Source organism: Taeniopygia guttata, chromosome 1 (genome assembly GCF_048771995.1).
Source record: "Taeniopygia guttata chromosome 1, bTaeGut7.mat, whole genome shotgun sequence".
Classification (NCBI taxonomy): domain Eukaryota; kingdom Metazoa; phylum Chordata; class Aves; order Passeriformes; family Estrildidae; genus Taeniopygia; species Taeniopygia guttata.
The window spans coordinates 15,157,801-15,177,624 of NC_133024.1; the positions used below are offsets into that span (position 1 = coordinate 15,157,801).

The 19,824-nt window shown below is 43.1% G+C and overlaps 1 protein-coding gene across 1 annotated transcript in view; it reads left to right on the forward strand.

The window, feature by feature from the left end:
• The window catches only part of MPZL1 (myelin protein zero like 1), a 31,968-nt gene extending 17,705 nt beyond the window's left edge, over positions 1-14,263 (forward strand). The window contains exons 4-6 of the mRNA NM_001245720.1: positions 4,983-5,115; positions 6,670-6,743; positions 13,933-14,263. Coding sequence (NP_001232649.1) covers positions 4,983-5,115; positions 6,670-6,703 — 167 coding nt within the window. The 3' untranslated portion in view covers positions 6,704-6,743; positions 13,933-14,263. The remainder of the gene's footprint in view (positions 1-4,982; positions 5,116-6,669; positions 6,744-13,932) is intronic.
• The last annotated feature ends 5,561 nt before the right edge of the window (positions 14,264-19,824 follow it).

The following is a 19,824-nucleotide window of genomic DNA, read 5'->3' on the forward strand; positions in this document are numbered from 1 at the left end:
CATTTTGAAGTCCTGTGAATATATTTCCTGCATTATGCTGCATCACGGGTTAGAGTGACTTACGAAATCCGGTGAATAAGGAGAAAAAAGTAGCGGAGCACTAAGTAGCATAGTCAATTTGGCTCTTTATTTGCCTTTATCATCCAAAACATTTGGTGGTTCCACCTCAGCTGGAGGTCAGCCACAATGTGATGCTTTTTCTACAAGAAATGATTGTTACAGTAATTGCATTTCCAAATTTATAGTTCAGGAAGGACAAGAATAAATGTTGAATTCGTAAATGGCAGTGCTGATGCAGCTATTTCATTAATTTTAATATGTTAGGGAAGATACCCGTCTGTGTTTCCTAATTGGAATGATTCTGCTGCTAGAGCAGGTGTGTACCCCTGCTCAGGAGGTCATTTTGTGTTCTTATGTTGGAAAGGTCTCCATCTAATTTTTCTCTTCATGGTACAGTTTGGGTTGAGCAGGACCTCTGGAGGTCTAACCATCACTTAGAACTTTCTGTTTCTTGGAAGTTTGAAGCCTATATAAAATATGGTCTCTTTATTTTTTCACAATGATAGTAACTATGAAGAAGCAGTAAAGCAGCTGCTGGTTTGGCAAAGTCAGGCTGTCTTGGAAAAGCCTTTTCAGATTTTAACCCAGGTTAAACAACTAAAGACTGACCTCAGTAGACCTAATTCAGCTGTTAATTTTTCAACAGACTTGCATGCTGGCTTCGCCATAGGTGGGGCATCTGGAAGAGAATCTGATTCTGAATGGAGTCCTGTAATTGAAACACTTCTCACCATCAGTAAAAATGCTGCAGGAGTTCTCTTCACGTTCTTAGAATGACTCTGAAAATGGATTTTCAAGCTCTTGTAATAGGTTGTAACTCATCCTGAGCTGAGCTGGAACAATTTTTTCAATTGGAATAAATACATGATGACACTTGTGCATATTGTTTTTTTACTATGTATGCATCTAATGGTTCTGAATTGTACGTCTGGTGGTATAAACTGTTCTAAGCCACATTCATTCTTTGCACATTTAAATCATGTGATAGATGATAGGCTAGCTTTAGGTTTTGGATTAAACATTTAATAAGTTCCATGGTGGCCTAATTTTTAAAAATTGCCAAACTAACTGAGCTGATTTTCACTGCAGTACCTACATGGTGTTAGTACAAACTGCTCTATCAAGTGTGTTGGAACAATTCTACTGGCAGGGATGAAAAGCTGTTTCTTCAATAGACTATCTGAATCTAGAAAGGACTACCATTTAAAGCCTAAACAACAGAAATTAATAGGAAATTCCAAGTTCTTACATTAGGCTGACCCTACTTGTAACAGGAAAAACAACTGTGTTCAAGACAGCTTGTGTTACGTGGAGGTGGTCAATCTTGGATCTGAACACACACAGGGGAAAAATTAGAATGGTATGAAAATCTTTACACTTAGGAGCAATGAAAACTTCATTTTCCTGCCTCTTTTATAAAACTGATACTCACATGCTCTCCGTGAAATGGAAATTGCTCTTAATGTCAGTAATACTCGGTGAAAAGTGTTCTCTGAATGGCTGTTTTTTTTGGTTTGTGTTGAGCTGTTAACTTAAGTACTGCCTTTCAGAGCTGTTGTTCGGCGCTTTAACTGTGACTGTTTTTCCTAATGAAGTCATTGGCTGCTCTGGAAGTACTTACGAGGAATTTGTGTAACTGTGAAATGGAAAATATAGCAACGATTTTCTGAAAAGCAATAAAGCCAGGCTCTTAGCTTCACAAGCAAACACTAGCATTTTTTAAATACAGTCTTCAAAAATGTTTGCTAACAGGATCTTACTGCTGTCCATCACTCAGATTCAACCAACCAAAAGAGACCCTAATGAGTCAAGTGACAAAATGATCAGTTCTAACATTTTTTCAGTAGATACTCTGCACTATGGTTTTGGATTGTCACTTGCTTCCTTGCTCTGATAAAATGTGTTTTCTGGTGCACAAGGCAGCAACAGGTCTGCTAATGCAGAAATGCATATCTATTTTGATGTTTTTACAAACAGTTATTCCTGCACTTCTTGAAAGGTGAAAAAGCACAGAAACTAGGGAACTCTTATATGCCTCAAAATAAATTACTTCATTTTTGCATGGGCCTCAAGTGCAATCATATCTTACATATCTGAATATTACTGCTTGTAGGACTCTCCTCCTTAATAGCAGATGGATCCCTGGGCTGCTGAAAGGTTCTGGAAAGAATGTCTTCCTCTATGTTGTGGCGCTCATATCTTCATTTTTAATTTCTTACTAAAACTCTGAATTTCCATGTTGCTATGATCTGGCATATCACACTGGAGAGCCAGGAAAGCTGCTGCTGTGATGGTTGGCTGAATGATGTTATGGTCAGTGAAACAGCCAGAAGTCAGGTAGCCCTTCTGCTGAAAGTCAGTGAATTCCAAAGGAACAGCACTAAATGTAAGCCCTGTTTTCTCAGTTTGATGCCCTGCCTTCAGGGTGCTGCTGGTCTGTTGTCCCTGCTGGAACGTCTAGCAAAGGGCAACAAAGATGGTCAAGGGAGTATTCCAGCTCTCATATGAGGAGAAATTGTGGCAGCTGGGATTATCTGGCCTGCAGAAGAGAAGGAGGTATGATCTAGCCTGCAAAAGAGAAGAAAGACTCTGGAGAATCCTCTTACCAGGTATTAATGTACATTGCTAGCACCTAAAGAAGACTGAGCCCAGCTCTTCAGTGGTGCCTAATGACAGGACAAGAGACAATCGGTGTAAGTTCAAACCTAGGCAATTCTGTCTGCACTTAAACCCCCACATTTTTACTGTGGTTGAACGCTGGACTAGTGTGTTGGGTTGGGACAGCCTGCTTTTATATAGCAGGAGACCACAAAGATACCTCTGTGAGAAGCAGCTGGAAGCTTCCCACCGTGTCCAGCAGAGCCAATGGCTGATGGCTCTGAAGATGGACGTGCTGCTGGCCAAAACTGGGCCAATGAGAGAGGCTGGTAACGCCTCTGTGATAACATATTTAAGAAGAAAATCAAAACAAGGTCACAGGGTTTTTGCTCCTAGTCAGAGAAGAGCAGGAGGTGAGAATATGTGCGGGAAAACAACATGGAGACACCCAGGTCAGTGGAGAAGGAGGGGAAGGATGTGCTCCAGATGCTGGGGCTGAGATTTCTGTGCAGGCCCTGGTGAAGCAGCTGTGCCCCTGCAGCCCATGGAGATCAACAGGGGATGCAAAGGTCCATCCACCCACAGCCCCTGTGGGAGGTGGCCATGCCAGAGAGTGTGGATGCCTGGAGGGAGCTGTGATCCAGTGGAAGACCCGGTGGAGAGAGGGGGCCCTGCCTCCAGGCTGGAGCAGCCTGTCCTTGAAAGACTGCACCCCATGGAAAGAGAGATCCATGTCACAGCAGTTTTAGGAGGACTGTCTGCCCGTAGGGGAAATTCACATTGTAGCAGGTGCAGTTTGGCTGCTGCTCATGAGAGTGGACCCACTCTGGAGAAGTTCATGGAGAGCTGTCTCCCATGGGAGGGACCCCAGAGCCTCATGGGGGAAGGACTCCTGTCCCAGAGCAGCGGAAGAAGATCTTGGCGATGGACTGACCAAACCCTCCCCACCCTGTCTCCCTACGCTGTTGGTGGGAAGGAGGGAGGGGCTGGGGAGGATGTGTGTTAAGGGCTTCTTTTACTTCTCATTATCCTTCTCTGATTCTGTTAGTAATACATTTCACTTGGAAACTACAGCTGAACCTGTTGTGCTCTTGAAATACTTCTCCTGGTCCTTATCTCACTCATGAAGCCTTTGTTAACATTTTTTTCATTTTCCCTCCTTTCCCCCAGCAGGGGAGGGTGAGCGTGTGACTCTTGCGGGTGCCTGGCATTGGGCCACTGTCAAACCATGACAGCTAGGCTGCCTGAAGAGTCTCCCATCCTTGGAGACAAATCCAAAGTGGACAGAGTATTGAGCAAACTCTGCTACTTGACCCTGCTTAATTTAAGGCGGGGGTTTGGACTAGACAATCTCAAGACATCCATTCCATCGTTTCTGTGATAATCAGATGCAGGTGTCTGAGACAGATTTTTCTATATAGGTGTAGATTTTACCTGTTGTATCTTTTGCTGATTCACTTGTATTTGGTATAACTAGCTGGAGTAGCATGGAGTCTTGTAAGAAGCCCTCTGGCCTGAGATGTTCCTTGTGTTAACCATGATGTGGGGGGAAGGAAAGGACTTTGTTTCTCATTTGTAATGGTAGTCTGTGTATTCTTTGACTTGTAGGTATTTTGTACTCATTCTCTGATTGGCTTTTGTTTCTGGCTGCTCTTTTTTGGCCTACTCTTCCCCCAAAATAATATTAGGGAAAACGTGAGTAAAGCAATACTGTGTTCTTCTACGTGTTTTCCTGGTATTGTACAATGATCCTGACCTAAGAAGGGAAAAGATGAGTCTATAAAAATGTACAGGGCTGTGTTTTGAGACACCAGAGTAATGTATAAACACTGCTAAGAGTGATCCTGGGTAGGAGCTCTGCTGTGTGCTGCATGCTCCCTGGAGAACACCCAGCATTCAGCACTCCTAGTGGGTTAGCAATGTGCTGTGTCCAAATCTGCTTTCAAGCGTGCCTGCCTTTTCCTCTTGACCTCGCTGGGAATTGCCAGATGGCTGTAACCAGGTTTTTTTCCCCTTCAGATACAATATGAGACAGGGTTGTCCTCATTGTCACTTGTGTTCCCTGACATGTAAAAATTTTTGGTTCAACATGAACTCTCTCCTGAAGGACGGTGACACTAAGAACACTCCTGGTGTGTGCTCTGTTCATGTTACTCTGCTGGCTGCCTGCTGCCACTGCCACTTAGGCTGCATGCTGTAATTTCTGGGTATTACCCTAGTGCGTCCTGCTCTAAACAAATCCAGGCGCAAGGGCATTTGTGGTTTGCACTTCTGTTGAGCAGGGAATGCAGAAGAGTTGAATGTTTTCTCCCTTCTCTCCGCAGACAGCCTGCCTGCGTTCCCCATTGCCACCGTGGCAGGGATAGCCATCGGTACGGTTACAGGTCTCTCATCGCTCATCTCTATTGTCGTGTGTCTTGTCATCAGAAAGAACAACTCTAAAAAACGATACTCTGGGTAAGAGATCTCCCTCCTCACCCGTGGCTGATGTGAGGAACAGCAGCAGGATCAGAGGGGGGGCTTAAAGGGGGGTAGGAGTTGTTTCAGCCAAGCCTTGGCAATCACAGCTAGATATAGGTATGGTCATGTGGAACTGTGATCATCTGCCTTTAGTGGTTATCTCTGTACTGTGCTTGAAGAGACCTACTGACCATGAGTTGCACCCCAAAATCACTAGGTGTTGAAGTTGATCCCCAGACACAAGGATATATGCCCTCGGAGCATTTAATCCAAGACCCCCTAGCTCTGGACTGTTCCCCTTCCCTCCAGTTCTCCTTTCTTTACCACCTCCAAAGGAAAAGCACCACATGTGCACTTTCAAGGAATGCTGTGTGTTGAGATCAGGACTAGATTTTTCTGTTACCAGTGTCTACCTCCTAAGCCTGGACCAAAATATTTGCCAAAAACCCCTTCATCACCACACTTGAAAGTAAGGAAAGAGTAGCCACTCTGCATTCACTGTCTGTTTTTTGTTAACTGTTACCATACCTGCAGGGGTTTTAGTGTTAGGAGGATAACTCCAAAATGAAGCACAGTTCTTTGAGTGGGCATATGAAAAAGCAACAAGAAATGACAAAGCCAGATGAGAGTCCTGTGATGATGAAACTTGCTGCTGGTGGAGGAGATGCTTCCTTTTTTCTCCTCTCTAATTAGCTGGTAATTTACTTCTCTAAGAAAGAATGAAAATTATGTATGTAGTCTTAGAAACAACCCCAAAACATACAAGTTTCTTCTGTTCTTTGCCCAACAAATATTCCTGCTTATTGCAGGTTCTTTGGGTTGCCTGTGGGATAAAAGAAAATAACTCCAAAAATAAGCTTGTGGGAATTTCCAAATTAAACTTTGCCCTGTCCTTTTCCCAGTTGGAGAGCTTAGACAAAGTTGGCTATTGCCCAATGGTAAGGCTAAATACAGCAAGGGTGGCTGTGTGTGCTCAGAATTGTGTGGAAAGCCTGGTTTTCCCTTTCTGCATGTGTCCTTCCCCTAAGAACTGAAAAGAACCCTGCAGTGTCATGCACCAGCAGTGTACCTGAGGTGGCCTGCTTGCCCTGCTTCCCACTGACCTGCTCTCCAGTGTCTTCCTGCTGGAGGACACATGTTGGTGCTGAGCCTGGAGCAGTAGTTCATGCACTGTGATTTCTTGTAGCAGATTTAACTACTCTCTTGGGAAAGTAATCTCTGAGGTGTAAATCCTGCTTTCACTGACCATGCCAGCTCTGCATGATGTGTAGAAAGAAACCACGTGCGCTGTGACCCCCTCCAAACTTACGGACTGTCTTCTACATGATGCTAACCCAGTGTGTGGTGGTGGAGAGAAGCACTTACTCCTAGATAACCATTCTGCCTTGAACTGAGGTGGGCTGGGGCCCTGTGTAGCATCTGGAACCCCTGCATGGCCACAGTTTCCATTCATGCTCTGACTTTGGTGTTTTTTTGTTTTGTTTTGTTTTTTTTTTTCTTTCTGCCTTGGTGTGCTGGGATCGGATCCTGCTTACCTTCCTCTCCTTACAGAGATCCTGATATAGACGCCAGATTGGGAATGTAACAGGGCTGGGTCTTCTCTTCCAGTCCCACTAGACACCATGGTAACTAATCAAGTTGGTGGTTGCTGTTAATACCTGTGTGTGTACACATTTCCTCTTCCTTTGCTGACTAACCAGCTAGCTCTCTACTAATATCACTGTAATTTGTGCTGGAATCTGTTGGCAAAGGGATGATGCATTTCACTGGGTGCTTGGGTTTCATTGTCTCGTGTCTGACTGGGGTGGAGTTGTTGTTTATCCCAGATAATGTCCCTCCATCTCTTCCAACAGTGAACTTGCCAGTGCATTGACTAAACCACAGGAAATTCAGAGCTCTTTCTGTGTCAAAATAAAAGTAAATTCCCTGTAATTGTTCCTCTGGCTCAGATAGCTTGGGTGTTAGAAAACTTGCAGGGATCTAAATACATTAGTTGCTTAAACCTGAATGATTACATTTAGATAGTGTAGATCTGCGGAGTTTTGTGAATAAAACAAATAATGATTACATAATTTTGGTAACAGAAGGGATGCATTGTTTTTGAGACAGTCACAACCCCTTGCCATGATGGCTGGAGTAGTATTTTTGTTCTAATTCTAACAGCTGCATGTATGAGCTGCTGTGGTAAGACCTACCAAAGGGTGAAAAATGCTTGCCCTGCAAGGAGGTGGTCTGCTTAACATCACTGTCCTCTTTTGTTTCTGTACTCAATTTATACACTGTCTCCAAAGACTGAGGGAAAGAATGCCCAGTGGTCAGAGGGTTGTAGCAGAGGGCACACCTGTGACTGCTGCCAAGGAGATGGCTGCTTAACTCTCCTGGGTGCTTTGGTGCAAGTAGGTAGGCATAGCAGTGAGAGACCCATCACTGCATTGCCCAAAAGTCACCAACTTTAAGGGCATTTGCTCTGTGGTACTCATTTTTCTGTCACAGGCTTGTTTTCTTTTTAGTCCTGCTTTAAGCAGATGAAAAAAAGCAATTAGAAGGTGAAAACCAGGAGCTTTATTTTAGGAGTGCTGGTTCTCACCACAAGACTGTTCTTTTGTTTGAAAACCAAGATTTGCCTGATTAGGTATTCAAGTAGCTATGTAAGGGCAGGTAGCATAAGTGTCCTGTGTGATTCTTGAGGTAATTGTTCCACATACTGGTGTCTGCTCTGAGAATTATTTTGTGCTCACAGCCTAACTATGAAAGCAAGGGAACTAATGCAGGGTTGGGTAGGAAGTACCTTGCTGGTTTAGAGAGCTGGTGGCTCTTGCAAGTGTTGGCTCTAACTGTAACACTGGTACAACATTTACCTCAGTGGCCAGCATTGTTTAGCATTTAGTTAGAAGATAATTGCTATTTACCACTGTTAACTGAGAAGAAAACACATTATTTTAGAGAGGCTGAGTTGAATGGGAGTATCTAAGGACCAGGGGTTGTGGAGGAGCTGCTGCCCTATGTTAATAGCTGCTCCTTCCTGTTGCTTACCAGTCAAACTCAGAGGAATGACAGAGAAATGTCTCGGGAGAGATGGAGAATTGTGTGTGCTTATTTCAGAGTCCATTATGTTCATTTTTTTACTTTGGCGTAACCTGCCACATTTCATCTTGCCATCATTCGTCTTTTGTTTTTGTTTCTTTTGTCTTTTTTTCTTTTTGTTTTGTTCTGTTTTGTTTTGTTTTTCGTGTGCCTCTTGAACATTGTCGTGCAAACTCTGCTCTGCCACCTCGTCAGCTGCAGTACCTCTGAGAGCTTGATGTCTCCGGTTAAGCAAGCTCCGCAGAAGGCGCCCTCCGACACAGAGGGCCTGGTAAACAGCGTGCCCGCCAGATCACACCAGGTAAACTGCTCCTGCTGCTCCCCGAGGAAGGATTCCCCCAGCCTGGGGCAGCTGCTGTGGACAACATCCAGGCAGGGTGGGATTCGTGCATTAGGGGCTGTCTGCTGGGGAGAGTGCGTGCGCTGCACAAGGGGTCAGCAGGAAGCTGGGACCGGTGAGCTCTGCTGTAGAAGGCTTGGTGCAATTCAAAGAGCAGCATCTTCATATATTAGCTGAGATGGAGTTTTACACCCTTTTCATACTAAATTATAAAAAACTACAGTTGTGATCTTGTGCATTAACATACAGAGGTGTAGTGAAGTGCAAGGATGGGGAGTGGTCAGTGAGTATCTGTTTAGCACAGACACAATACAGTGTCTGTCAGATATGGATCACCCCATAAAGCTGCCTGGTCTGTTCTGGGATGGTAATGGGGAAGAATTTGTCTTGCACTCTCATGCCCCATGGTACTTCCTTCACAAGGGGAGGAGCCAGGTGCTGACCAGTTTGCAGATGATTTGTGCTGCTAAGAGCTCTCTTCAGCTGAACCTCCCAACTTTTGTGGGCTTGAAAGTGCCAGTATTTGTGCTTGCTGCAGCTGGTGAGTTCTGCTGACTTTGAAGGGGAAAAGTGGCTTTTATCCAGACTTAGCATCCCATGGGAGGGGACGGAGCAGGAGTCAGACAGGGATTCTATGCAACGAATCATTACCTGTTAGTAGTACAGGATTTCCTTATTTGGAAGCTGTTTCTTTCCTCTTGATTTGAGTATTCCTAGCAATTTTCCTGTGAAGATACAGGTCCTGAGAGAGTTTAAATTCAAAATGGACTTTTTCTTAATTACCCACCTTTTAGCAGGTGGCTGCCATGTAGTGTGTGCAAGTCAGTACCTGTTTTCTTCATTTCTCCTGATAAAATAATGGAGATGTGTGTTAATGTATTAACAATACAGGGAAAAAAAAAAAAAAACAAATGTCACCTCAGTAAAGTCAAAGCTCCTACTCTCCTAGGCATCTGGTTTAGTTTTGAAATGTATTGTATTCTGGGCCATGCAGTATTTCCAAAGTTTTAGCACACAAGCCCACAAAGCTGCCTTCTGCCTTCAGAGATAAGTTATTCACAGAGGCTATATAATCAGGATTTTAAAATAGTCAGATTTTGACTGGAATAGGTCTTGTATGAGCAGGCTGCCTGTAAGGCCTGGATAAAACTTGTCTTTTCTAGATCATAGGAGATGCTTCTGGAATGGGTGAATGAGACAGATGATTCCTACCATCCTCCCTTCAAAAAAGAAAAAAAACCCAAAAACCCCAAAACAAAACAAAGCAAAAAACCCCAAACAAACAAAAAACCAACCAACCAAACAAACAAAAACACCCCAAAAATCCAACAACAACAAAAAAAAGATTTTGCAAAACCAGCATGGTGAGATTTCTGATACCGTAGTTGTTGTAATCAACATCCATAGGTGAAAAACCCAAAAAGTTTTATCTAATTATTGTCATGGCATTAAGGAGTACTTGCAAATGCCCTGAGAGCTACACACAGATGCTGTTCTGTGCTTACATCTTGAAAGCAAAAATACTCGAATGTTTTGGTGTGAAAACTTGTGGTGTCCTCACCTTTTGATGTCCCCAGGGTTCTGAGTCTCAGTGTGCAGGAAGGAGCAGCAGAGTAAATCAAAACTTTGTGATACTAACTCAGAATCAGGGTGCTTTTGCCTTTCTATAGTCACTCCAGTCTATTTCTTCATTGACAGAGCTCTCCCTGCAGGTAAGTTCCTAAAGGAAAACACCAAGCATGAACTCTGCTGACCTCAACTAAAAAATATTGCAAATGTCTTTTGTGTTGTTCAGTTTTAGTTTAGTTTTTAGATTTTTAATCTCTTTTGTCATACAAACAGAATTTCTTTTTGTGGCAGACATTTGTAGCAGCAAGTAGTTCCTCTATCTCCTGTTGAGCATTTGCCCTATTTTTACAGAACAACGAAACATATTTACTGTTCTTTACAAAGATCCACAGCGAAACCAGGGTAGATCAGATTTTGAACAGAACATTTAAACAAGTGAGGAAGCTAAATTTCAGTTGATTACATATACATTGCCAGCTTCTAGCCATTGTTTGGTTGTTTCTTTAAGGGTCATATCAGCATGCAAATCAACATATTTGAAATCTTTCATCACATACAAGTAAAATCTAGTGTTACTTGGTAATCAAGAAATGAGTTGTAGTATTCAAGCTTTTGAGGTATTGTGCAGGTGAAAGGCAGATACTCATTCCTAGCAGTTCCCAGAGCTGTTGCAGGCTGTTTGCTGATTCAGGCACACACTCTTGTCTCTTGGAATGCCTTGCAGTTTTAGACCAGTGGCTCCCACAGTCAATGCTGTGGTCAAACAGCAGAGGCCTGTGGTCTTCCTTGTAGCTTTTTTTCAAGGTAGGGTGTGTAGGAAGTGAATGAATGCTTTGTACTCACTGATGGAAATGAACTGTGAATACAAACAAAACTGCCTCTGCAAGTTAGAAACAGTAACAGAGGTGTTTGCTCTTAAAGTGGCATTTAAATGAATTAAATGAATTAATTTTTAAATTTACATATCAATTCAAGAATCAGTAATGGAGTATTTGTCTGCATCACAGCTGAAAGTGCACTGAGACTGCACTTCCTTTGTTTTGAGTGCAAGTTACTCAGGTGTGGACCTTACTTTCTGGGGTTTGCATATCTGATTCTGTGAGTGTTCAGCTGCTTGAATCAGCTCTGCTTGTTTGCACTGTGCCCTCCTTCTCAGCAGGTATGTTCTGTCCTGTCAGATTTGTCTGTGGTGGTTCTTGTCCGTACCATCATTCTCTAGTGACTGCTGTTCTACCATGACTTATTTGTGTGGGTAAGAAACAATTTACAGTGCAGGCAAGAACTACTTGGGTTTCCCACGTGGATGTTTTTGTTTGGATCCCAGGACCCTGAGAAGGAGCAGTTTGCAATGCCAAGAATCTTGATTGAAATTTCAGATAACTTTCCCAGAGCCTGAATCTGTGGTAGTTGCAACATCATTCAGAATCTGAGAAATTTGAAAATTCTGCAGACTACTGTTGGACCATGGTGATCTAACTTTGTAATTCCTTTTTCTTTTTTGTAACTTGCAATTTGTGACTCTGCTGATAAACCCTTAGCAGGTACACCTACTGATCTTTTCCGTTCAATTCTGAATGGAAAAATTGCAAGGCTTCAGGAAATGCTGGTTTTATATAGCAGTGCTGGTCTATCTTCTGGTTCTGAAGAGTCAGGATGAGCTTACTTGGGATTAGATGAAAGTTCTGAATTGTTTAGACAGTTTTTAAAATGGAATGCTTATAGTCAGCTAGAGAATCAGTTGGCAGCAAATCAAATAGATGAACACCAATAAATCCTTGGTCCCTCCTTGTCTCTGTGTTGGCTATCTACCACTTTTTTAGGTGACTGACAGTGAACACATTGAGACAGTGATAGCTGGGTTTGGATCAGCTGATCACAGCAGTCAGTGTCCCCACACCACTAACATGCTGCTTGCAGCACAGTGACTATATTTAAACTGCAAAAATCCATTACAGTGGTAACTGATACTGAGTGAACTCCACTGCTAGACAATTGACCCATCAGAATTACTTGAACAAAACTTGGAATGTCACAGTGAGTACTTTCTGCAGTTAGATTTATTATTCTTATATCTTTTTTTAACTGATAGTGCTCTCAAGCTGAATTTATCATACCCTAACCTTTGGCCTCAGGCAGATGAGAGTTCCAAAATTGCTTGCAATTAAACTTCAGGGTTACTTCGCCTTGAAGTTTATATAGATACTGTGATCTGATTGGAATTAGAAATCTCAATACAGTATTGGAGACCGGAACAACATGAAAGCAAATAGCAGAGATTTTTTTTTTTAGGAAGTGGCTATAATGAGATTTGAAATCCAGAGTTTTCTAGGACATCAGGGTCCTTTTTTTTTCCCCATTTTCTTAGTGTGTTGTTTATATTCAGGGTTTTATACTAACTTGCAAGTTTTCACCCTTCAGTCCATCTTCTTCCTCTATGCTTTATAACTTTGGAAATACTTTACCCAGAAGGAATAAAATGTGGATTTAAATCACTTCTCAAAGAGAACAAGGTATTTATCAGGTGTGAGCTGTGCCACTGTGCTAGGGGGAAAATAGCTGTGCAGGAAGGTCTCTGTTGTCCTTCACGGGCTTAATTTTCTGTATAGAAGGTCTGTTTTCATCTCTGGCTCATAATTGCTTTGGAAAATAGATGGAAAAATTTCTGTGTCAGGTCTATACAAATGTTTTCTAATTTGTCAGGATTCCAAAAGTACTGGCAAGAAGGGGGTAGAGAAGTGCCAGTGAAGGCTACTTCTTCCTGGGATGTAAGGGATACCAGAACCATTAAATAGATGAAAAGTTTTGAAGGAAAAACTGCTGAAAAAGCCACAAACAAATGAAAAGCTCTCTTATTTTTTATTTCTTCCTCCCCCCCCCCCCCCAGTCATCCTGAGGTAGCACAGTTCCTTTGCCTCCTGCATGGGTGTGTGGTGACAGCCCATTGGGAGGAGGTGGCAGCCGTGTGTTTGTCTCACTTGGGGGGTTCAGCATGGGAGCTGCAGCTCTCTTGCCACCTGCCTTGCTGGACCTCTGTTCCGTGGAGGCTGCAGTCCTGTCCTCAGTAGCTGCAGTTGGCTTTCCCTGGGCTATGTTTTAGAGGATGTGGTGTTTTAGTAAGTGTTCACATGTTCAGCTGAAAGACAGGGCTGTAATGTCTTCCCCTGCACCCCAGCAAATGTCACAAAGGTGTGAGGTCGTGCCTGCCCAAGGTGTCTGTGAGCTGCTGCTGCCTGGGCTGGCTTCGAGGTCAGGTAAGAATTCTGTATTGCTGCACCATTTTAGCACTTCTTGGCTCGCTGCTGTCTAAGTCTTGGCCTCATCTCTGGCTTGGGCAGTGACCTGAGTCACAGGGTGGCTGCAGCTTTGTTATCCAACTGGCACAGCCATGCTGGGATTTACAGGACCTGAGTAGCAGTTTGGGAAGTACGCTCTGCTGTTGACTGGTAAACCTCTAGTCGGGTTTTCCTCCTGAACAATATTGAATCTGGCATGCATCTGACTAAGCCACGTGTCTTTGCTACATAGCACACAAGAATTGCTGCTTTTCAGAGCAAGGGATCCTAGATTTTGCTTTGTGTGACAGCAGGCAGTTTTGGAGGGAGGCAAGGGTGCTGTTTGGCATGCTCCTGAGAGGAGAAAGGTGGCAGACTAGAGCTCACGTGCAGCTGAGGGTTCATTCCACCTGCTTCCAAGTGCTGTTCACAGTCATAAAAGCTCTGTGGTCTTGCTTTAGCTTTCATCTTGCTGCAGCCCCAAGGAAGTGAGGGGCAGGCTGGGCAGTTCTGAAAAAGCCTGACTGTGCCTGTTCCTTGTGTCCCCAGGGCCCAGTCATTTACGCGCAGTTAGATCACTCCGGGGGACAGCACAGCGACAAGATCAACAAGTCAGAGTCTGTGGTCTACGCCGACATTCGGAAGAACTGAGATCCTCAGCTATCCAAAGGACAACACACATTCAGACTGGAATTGCTTGAGCAAGATTTGACCCAGAGAACTCACATGTGGCCTTTGATGCCTAGGCTAGGACCAATGCATGTGCATACAGAGGGAGAGATATATATGTATTGTGTGTAAATAGTCTATTTAATCGTACAGAAGTGAGACCAATGTTGCATGTTGAAATGCGGTAAGAATTTTGCTTATAAATTGCCAATATTCTTTTTTTTTTTTGTATCTTGTGTGACGAGAGAGAAAGTGAAAACTCGCATCACAATTTTAAAATATTTTTATCTTGATTATTAATGGAGAAACTGGAAGATGCCTGAAGATTCTAGATTGACCTGGAGATTCTTTTTTCTTTGCTTATAGCGCCTAATTTCTTTTGTTGAGGTGACTATAAAGAAGATGTTTTCTTTATATTCAGAATTCTTTATGTATACAGGGTATTTATCTTTCCTTGGTCACATTCTCAGTAGAGGTTGCCTTCTCAAGTAAACTAGACCATCTCACTTGGTCTTGTAAGCCAAATTGTAACTCCTAGCTATCAGAAATGTATGTCTTAGCAGTGTGAGTGAAGGAATCCTTTAGGCCTACCTGACCTGTGTAACGTGGGTCACAAAACTGTTTACTTCTCGATGAGCCCAGCTATTAAAGCTTAGTCCTTTAAGAGGCAGGGATAGTGTTGATCTAATGAATTCTGTGAAATGGTAGTTTACCTGTGAAAACGAAGGAGATAGATAAAGGCATAGGAAGCTGTAGCTGTAGGTGGTTACCTCAGACTCTGTTGAACCTTTTAGTGAAATATTTCTTCCTCAAAGCTCTGTCATTTCATGCAAGCATTAAAAAGGGCTGCAAGGGATCTGGAAGCTGTAATACTCCCATACCTCTCTGCCATGTCTCCAATATGCCACTGTCACCTCCTTGGAGGTGCTTTATCTGTTCTCAGAAGCCTGTAGTGGAGGCTGAACAACTTCTGGAGGAAATCTAGGGCACTTTGTGTTTTTTGATGTAGTTTGGTTTGTTTTTTTTTTTGTTTTGTTTTGTTGGGGTTTTTTTTATGTGTGACCAATATTTGCACAGAGAATGCAGATGGGCAGTTTATTGCCTTCATCTCTGCAAGTCTAGTGCTTGAATACAATTCTCCAGCCTCTTGTTTCTAGGTTAAACTCCTCCTAGATTGTTAAGGATCTCTGCTGATGAGGATTTCTTTTGCTGACCTATTGTATCCTGAAATCTGGTGCTCAAAACTAGAAATGGCCTTCCAGCAGAGATCTTCTCAAAGTGGCATATAGAAGACAGATTTCTGTTTTGTTTTGGATTGTTGTTTTTTGGCAGCAAATAATTTTCAGTTTGATCTATGGTAACCCCTTTTCTCTGATTCTTACCCATTTTCTAGTTCAGTCTGTTTCACAGAATCAGTCCCAGAATGGTTGAGGTTGGAGGGACCAACTCTGGGGATCGTCCAGTCTTCCTCCAGCAGGGTCAGCCAGAGGAGGCTGCCCAGCACTGTGCCCAGTTTTGAGCATCTCCACAGGCATCTCTGGGCAACCTGTTCCAAACAAACTCAAGCCCGCATTTGACTCTTAACACCAAGCACATGAAAAATAGTTACAGGCCCATGGCAGACCCTTCCACAACCACATTAGATAATCCTTTAATTATGACAGTGCAATTTTGAATAACTATTTTGTATACAGTGGGAGTTTTGTCCCCAACAAAGTTAGGTATGCCAACACTATAGTCTTTCATCAGGATCAGACTTCACAGGTTTCCTGACAACAGCCGCCTTTATTGGAAATCAACCACTTTATTTTTGTATGCATGCACTGGGTAGATCTTAGGACATTGTCCTCAATGCCAGAACCAGCCTCTTAGAACTGGGGCTCAGAAGGAAACCATGGATTAATTTATTCTGCCATATGTCAGTTGCTAATCCTGCAGTATCTGAATTTGTGTAATTCTTCCAAGACTTGGCTGGTTTCAAAAAAAGGGCATGTTTCAGTTTTAAAGCATCAGTTTTTCAGGTATTTGCCAAGTCTTGTAGGGAACTGAGACACCAAGCTGTGGCTAACTAACAGCTCTGTAAATATTTTAGCATTTTATTTTTTGGCAATAACACATACAAGATGAAAAATGGACAAATTTCTTCTTCACAGGAGACCTTTAAATATGTTCTTCTACTTCATGGATTAAGCAGGTTTTTTTTTTTAGCAAGACTCCACATGAAAGGCTATGGTGCTTGGACCTAGTGCTGGAAGCTGATGAGAAGGACCTACTCACCCCAGAAACACTCAGGGGTAGTTTGTCCATTCAAGCTTCCATCTGTTGATAAGATCCATTGCTTTGGTTGCTGCAGTCCTCAGTCAGGAAATTCTTCACTTAGAAGATGGTGAGGCACTGGCACAGGCTGCCCAGAAAAGCTGTGGATGCCCCATCCCTGGAAGTGTTCAGGGTCTGGTTGGATGGGGCTCTGAGCAACCTGGTCTGATGGAAGGTGTCCCTGCCTGTGGCAGGGGGCTTGGAACTGGGTGATCTTTAAGGTCCCTCCCAACCCAGTCCAGTCTGTGATTCTGTGGTTCTATAGGATTTTCTCAAGTGCTGAATTCTGCACCTGGCAGCCAGGAGGGACATCCCTGTCCTGGGGACACCAGGCCCAGAATTGCCAGCCCGGGGAGGGAGGGGATTGTCCTGCTCTGCTTGGGGCTGGGGCAGCTTTGGGTGCCACAATATAAAAAAGACAAGAAGCTGTTGGAGAGTGTCCAAAGGAGGATGGTGAAGGGACTGGAGGGGAAGCCTTCTGACAAATGGCTGAGGTCACTCGCTCTGGTCAGCCTGGAGAAGAGGAGACTGAGAGGAAACCTCATTGTGGTCTTCAGCAGCCTTATGAGGGGAAGCAGAGAGGCAGGCACCGCTCTGCACTCTGTGACCAGTGACAGGACCCAAGGGAATGGCCTGAAGATGAATCAGGGGAGGTTTAGGTGGGACATCAGGAAAATGTTTTTTGCCCAGAGGGTGGTTGGACACTGGAACAGCTCCCCAGGGAAGTGGTCACAGCACCAGGCCTGACAGTTCAAGAAGTGTTTGGATACTGCTCTCAGGCACGTGGTGTGACTCGTGGGTGTCCTGCCTAGGGCCAGGAACTGGACTTGATGATCCTGATAGGTCCCTTCTAACTCAGTATAAATTATTATTAAGATCAGGAGGAATCCTGCTGCTGCTGCTGCTTTCCTTATCTTTTAGGCTGTTTCTTCCCAACATTTATTTTACACTTAATAAAGCACTAATGCTTTAGATTTGGTTGATGGAGAAACTTGATTTTGATCTGCCTGTGTTCATCCCTGTGCATCACTGTCTTTCTCCCACAGCATTTTTGATTAAGAGGGAGAATTGTGATGAATGAGGTGATCAGAAACTTGCTGCTATGAGAAGATGGGGCTGGCCTTGCCTCTGAAGTCTGCTACTAACATTTGCTTCTTTTCCTGCTGGAATGTACTGGAGAATCTGAGCACAATTCTGATGTGGTGCTAACTTCAGGAAGCACACGAATCCGGTGCTAACTTTAGGACTGATCTGGTGCTAACTTTAGGAGACACACTGATCTGGCTGATTTTAACTGACTTAAGGAGACATCTCCTTGCATGGCTTTTGTCTAGCTACAGGTATGTTCATATGGCCTAAACTGAGGAGGCTCCCTGCAAAGCTTCTTGGGTCCTCTTTGTGAAGGCAGAATGAATGTGGAAGTATTTTTAAAAAACACTAAACATCTTTTTAGAAAGAAACAAAAGTCTTCCCCCAGGAATGGCAGAAATCTGTCTGTATCCCACGCCAGTGCCAAGGCTGTTGAATATTTTTAGATATTTTTTTTGTCATGGAAAAGTGAGCAATATAATTATTAAGTAATATATTCATGCTGAAGTCAAAAGAACTTCAGGCATTGTGAGACAACACTTGTTAACTTTCTGTTCCTCGGGTTATCTGAGATGGTTTAATTATATGTTAACCTATGCTGATGAAAGGGACTGATACTGAGTTGGCTTACTTAGTAAAGCCTCAGGAGACAGAGGACTTCTCTTCCTTGATGTGCAGAGCAAGCAGAGATTTAAGTCAGACAAGGTCATATCCTGATGTTCTGGTGACCAGAAGTTTAACTCTGTTTGCTCTTCTGCTGCTGCTGTTCTCTTAATTCTCTGATGCTGCTCCTTGCAGGAATAAAATAACAACTTGGACTTTGAGGAACAGGGTGTTGTCCTTGTCCTGTTGTAGCACTGCTGCCAGGTCTTTTTAGGATCCTCTATTTTCAAAACAAGTGCTGCATGCCAAGCTTGCAGCAGCCCAGAGGAGGAGCAGGCACCTCCCTTGAAGCAGTAGCCAGCGACTAAAACAGTTAGGGGGGTCATTGCTCCTGGACAGTGGACTGGAATGGCCTGTATGATGAAAGACTTGAAATAAATTCTCTCTTATTCATCATGCAAACAAAACTGGGATCGATCTGAATTCCTTCTTATTTTTGATTACTATAAATAAATTTCAAGAGAATTACAAATAAGGTATCAAGCTAAGTAAATTGGTAGCTGTACTCAGTCCATCAGGTTTCCATGGCCCCTTTTGACTTCAGCAGTTGTTCTGTGAGGAAGATGCTCACCATGTTCACAAAACATTAAGAGCCTTTACAGGGGGCAGGTTTGTCCCTGCAACTCATTTCCTGATGTGTCATTTTTAACTGGAGACCTGTAAGGTTTTGTTTTGTCTCTAAGCTTTAGTAGTTTATGACTAGAAAAGCTGTTTAAATTAGGTTTTTCAACCTGAGAACTGTCTAGGTAACCATCAGTCATGTAACTGCAGGAAAGGTGTGCATGCAACTTAAAAGCTGCATTGCCTTAGAGTGGATTCACTGAGGTCAGGTATGGAGTTTTTGATTTATGATCAGAACACCTTCACTCTGTATTGGAATCTTGTCTTGAAATTCTACATTATTAGTATATCTGCAAGGACCTCAAATACAAAAAGTTCTTATTGTATCACAGGTGATGGATATATTTCCTCAATAAAACCACCAAGAGAGAAGGTGAGTGGAACTTCTGGGCTATGGCCAGACCTCTGCAGTGTAACATTTTTATATGGGAGACTACAAAATCACCTTAACAAGGCTCAGCAATTATTCTCTTCTTTAGGTTTCTCTTTCCCTTCTCTTCACTGCCTAAAGCTAATAAGCCCTTTCATTTACAGGTATTTTTTGCACTCTAAGTTCAATGCCTTTGGAGATCAGTGTGCTGTGCAATGTTTTCTGTCTCCCTGCAATGCCAACTGTTCTTATGTTGTAAATGTAATTGAAAACATAGACTGGGTACTTTTCTTTTATAAACCTCTGTCCTGGAGGTGTGCAAGACAACAAACACCTGTAAGACAGGTGTATAATCTGTGTGAGGGAGCTAGATATGCATTGCATGGCCTGATTACATTAAGAGCCAGTGTACCAACTGTTAGTGCTTTTGCTTTTACAGACTCATCTGGAAACAGTTATCTTGGATATTTTTTTCTTGAATGGACTTTAATGTTTTCTATTGTAATCTTGTGAATATTTTAATACACTTTTTTTTTTTTCCCATTACTGGTTTGCTGGATGAGTCTTACCTGGTTGGGGATTGGGAAGGGAGGGGGACTGGAATACAGCACCTCTCTTCCTAGCAGGATTCTTCTTCAGTCACTGTGTCCACTTGGTGACCAACACAGCTGGAGAACTTGCCAAGACCAAACCACAGGGACCAAGACATGCAA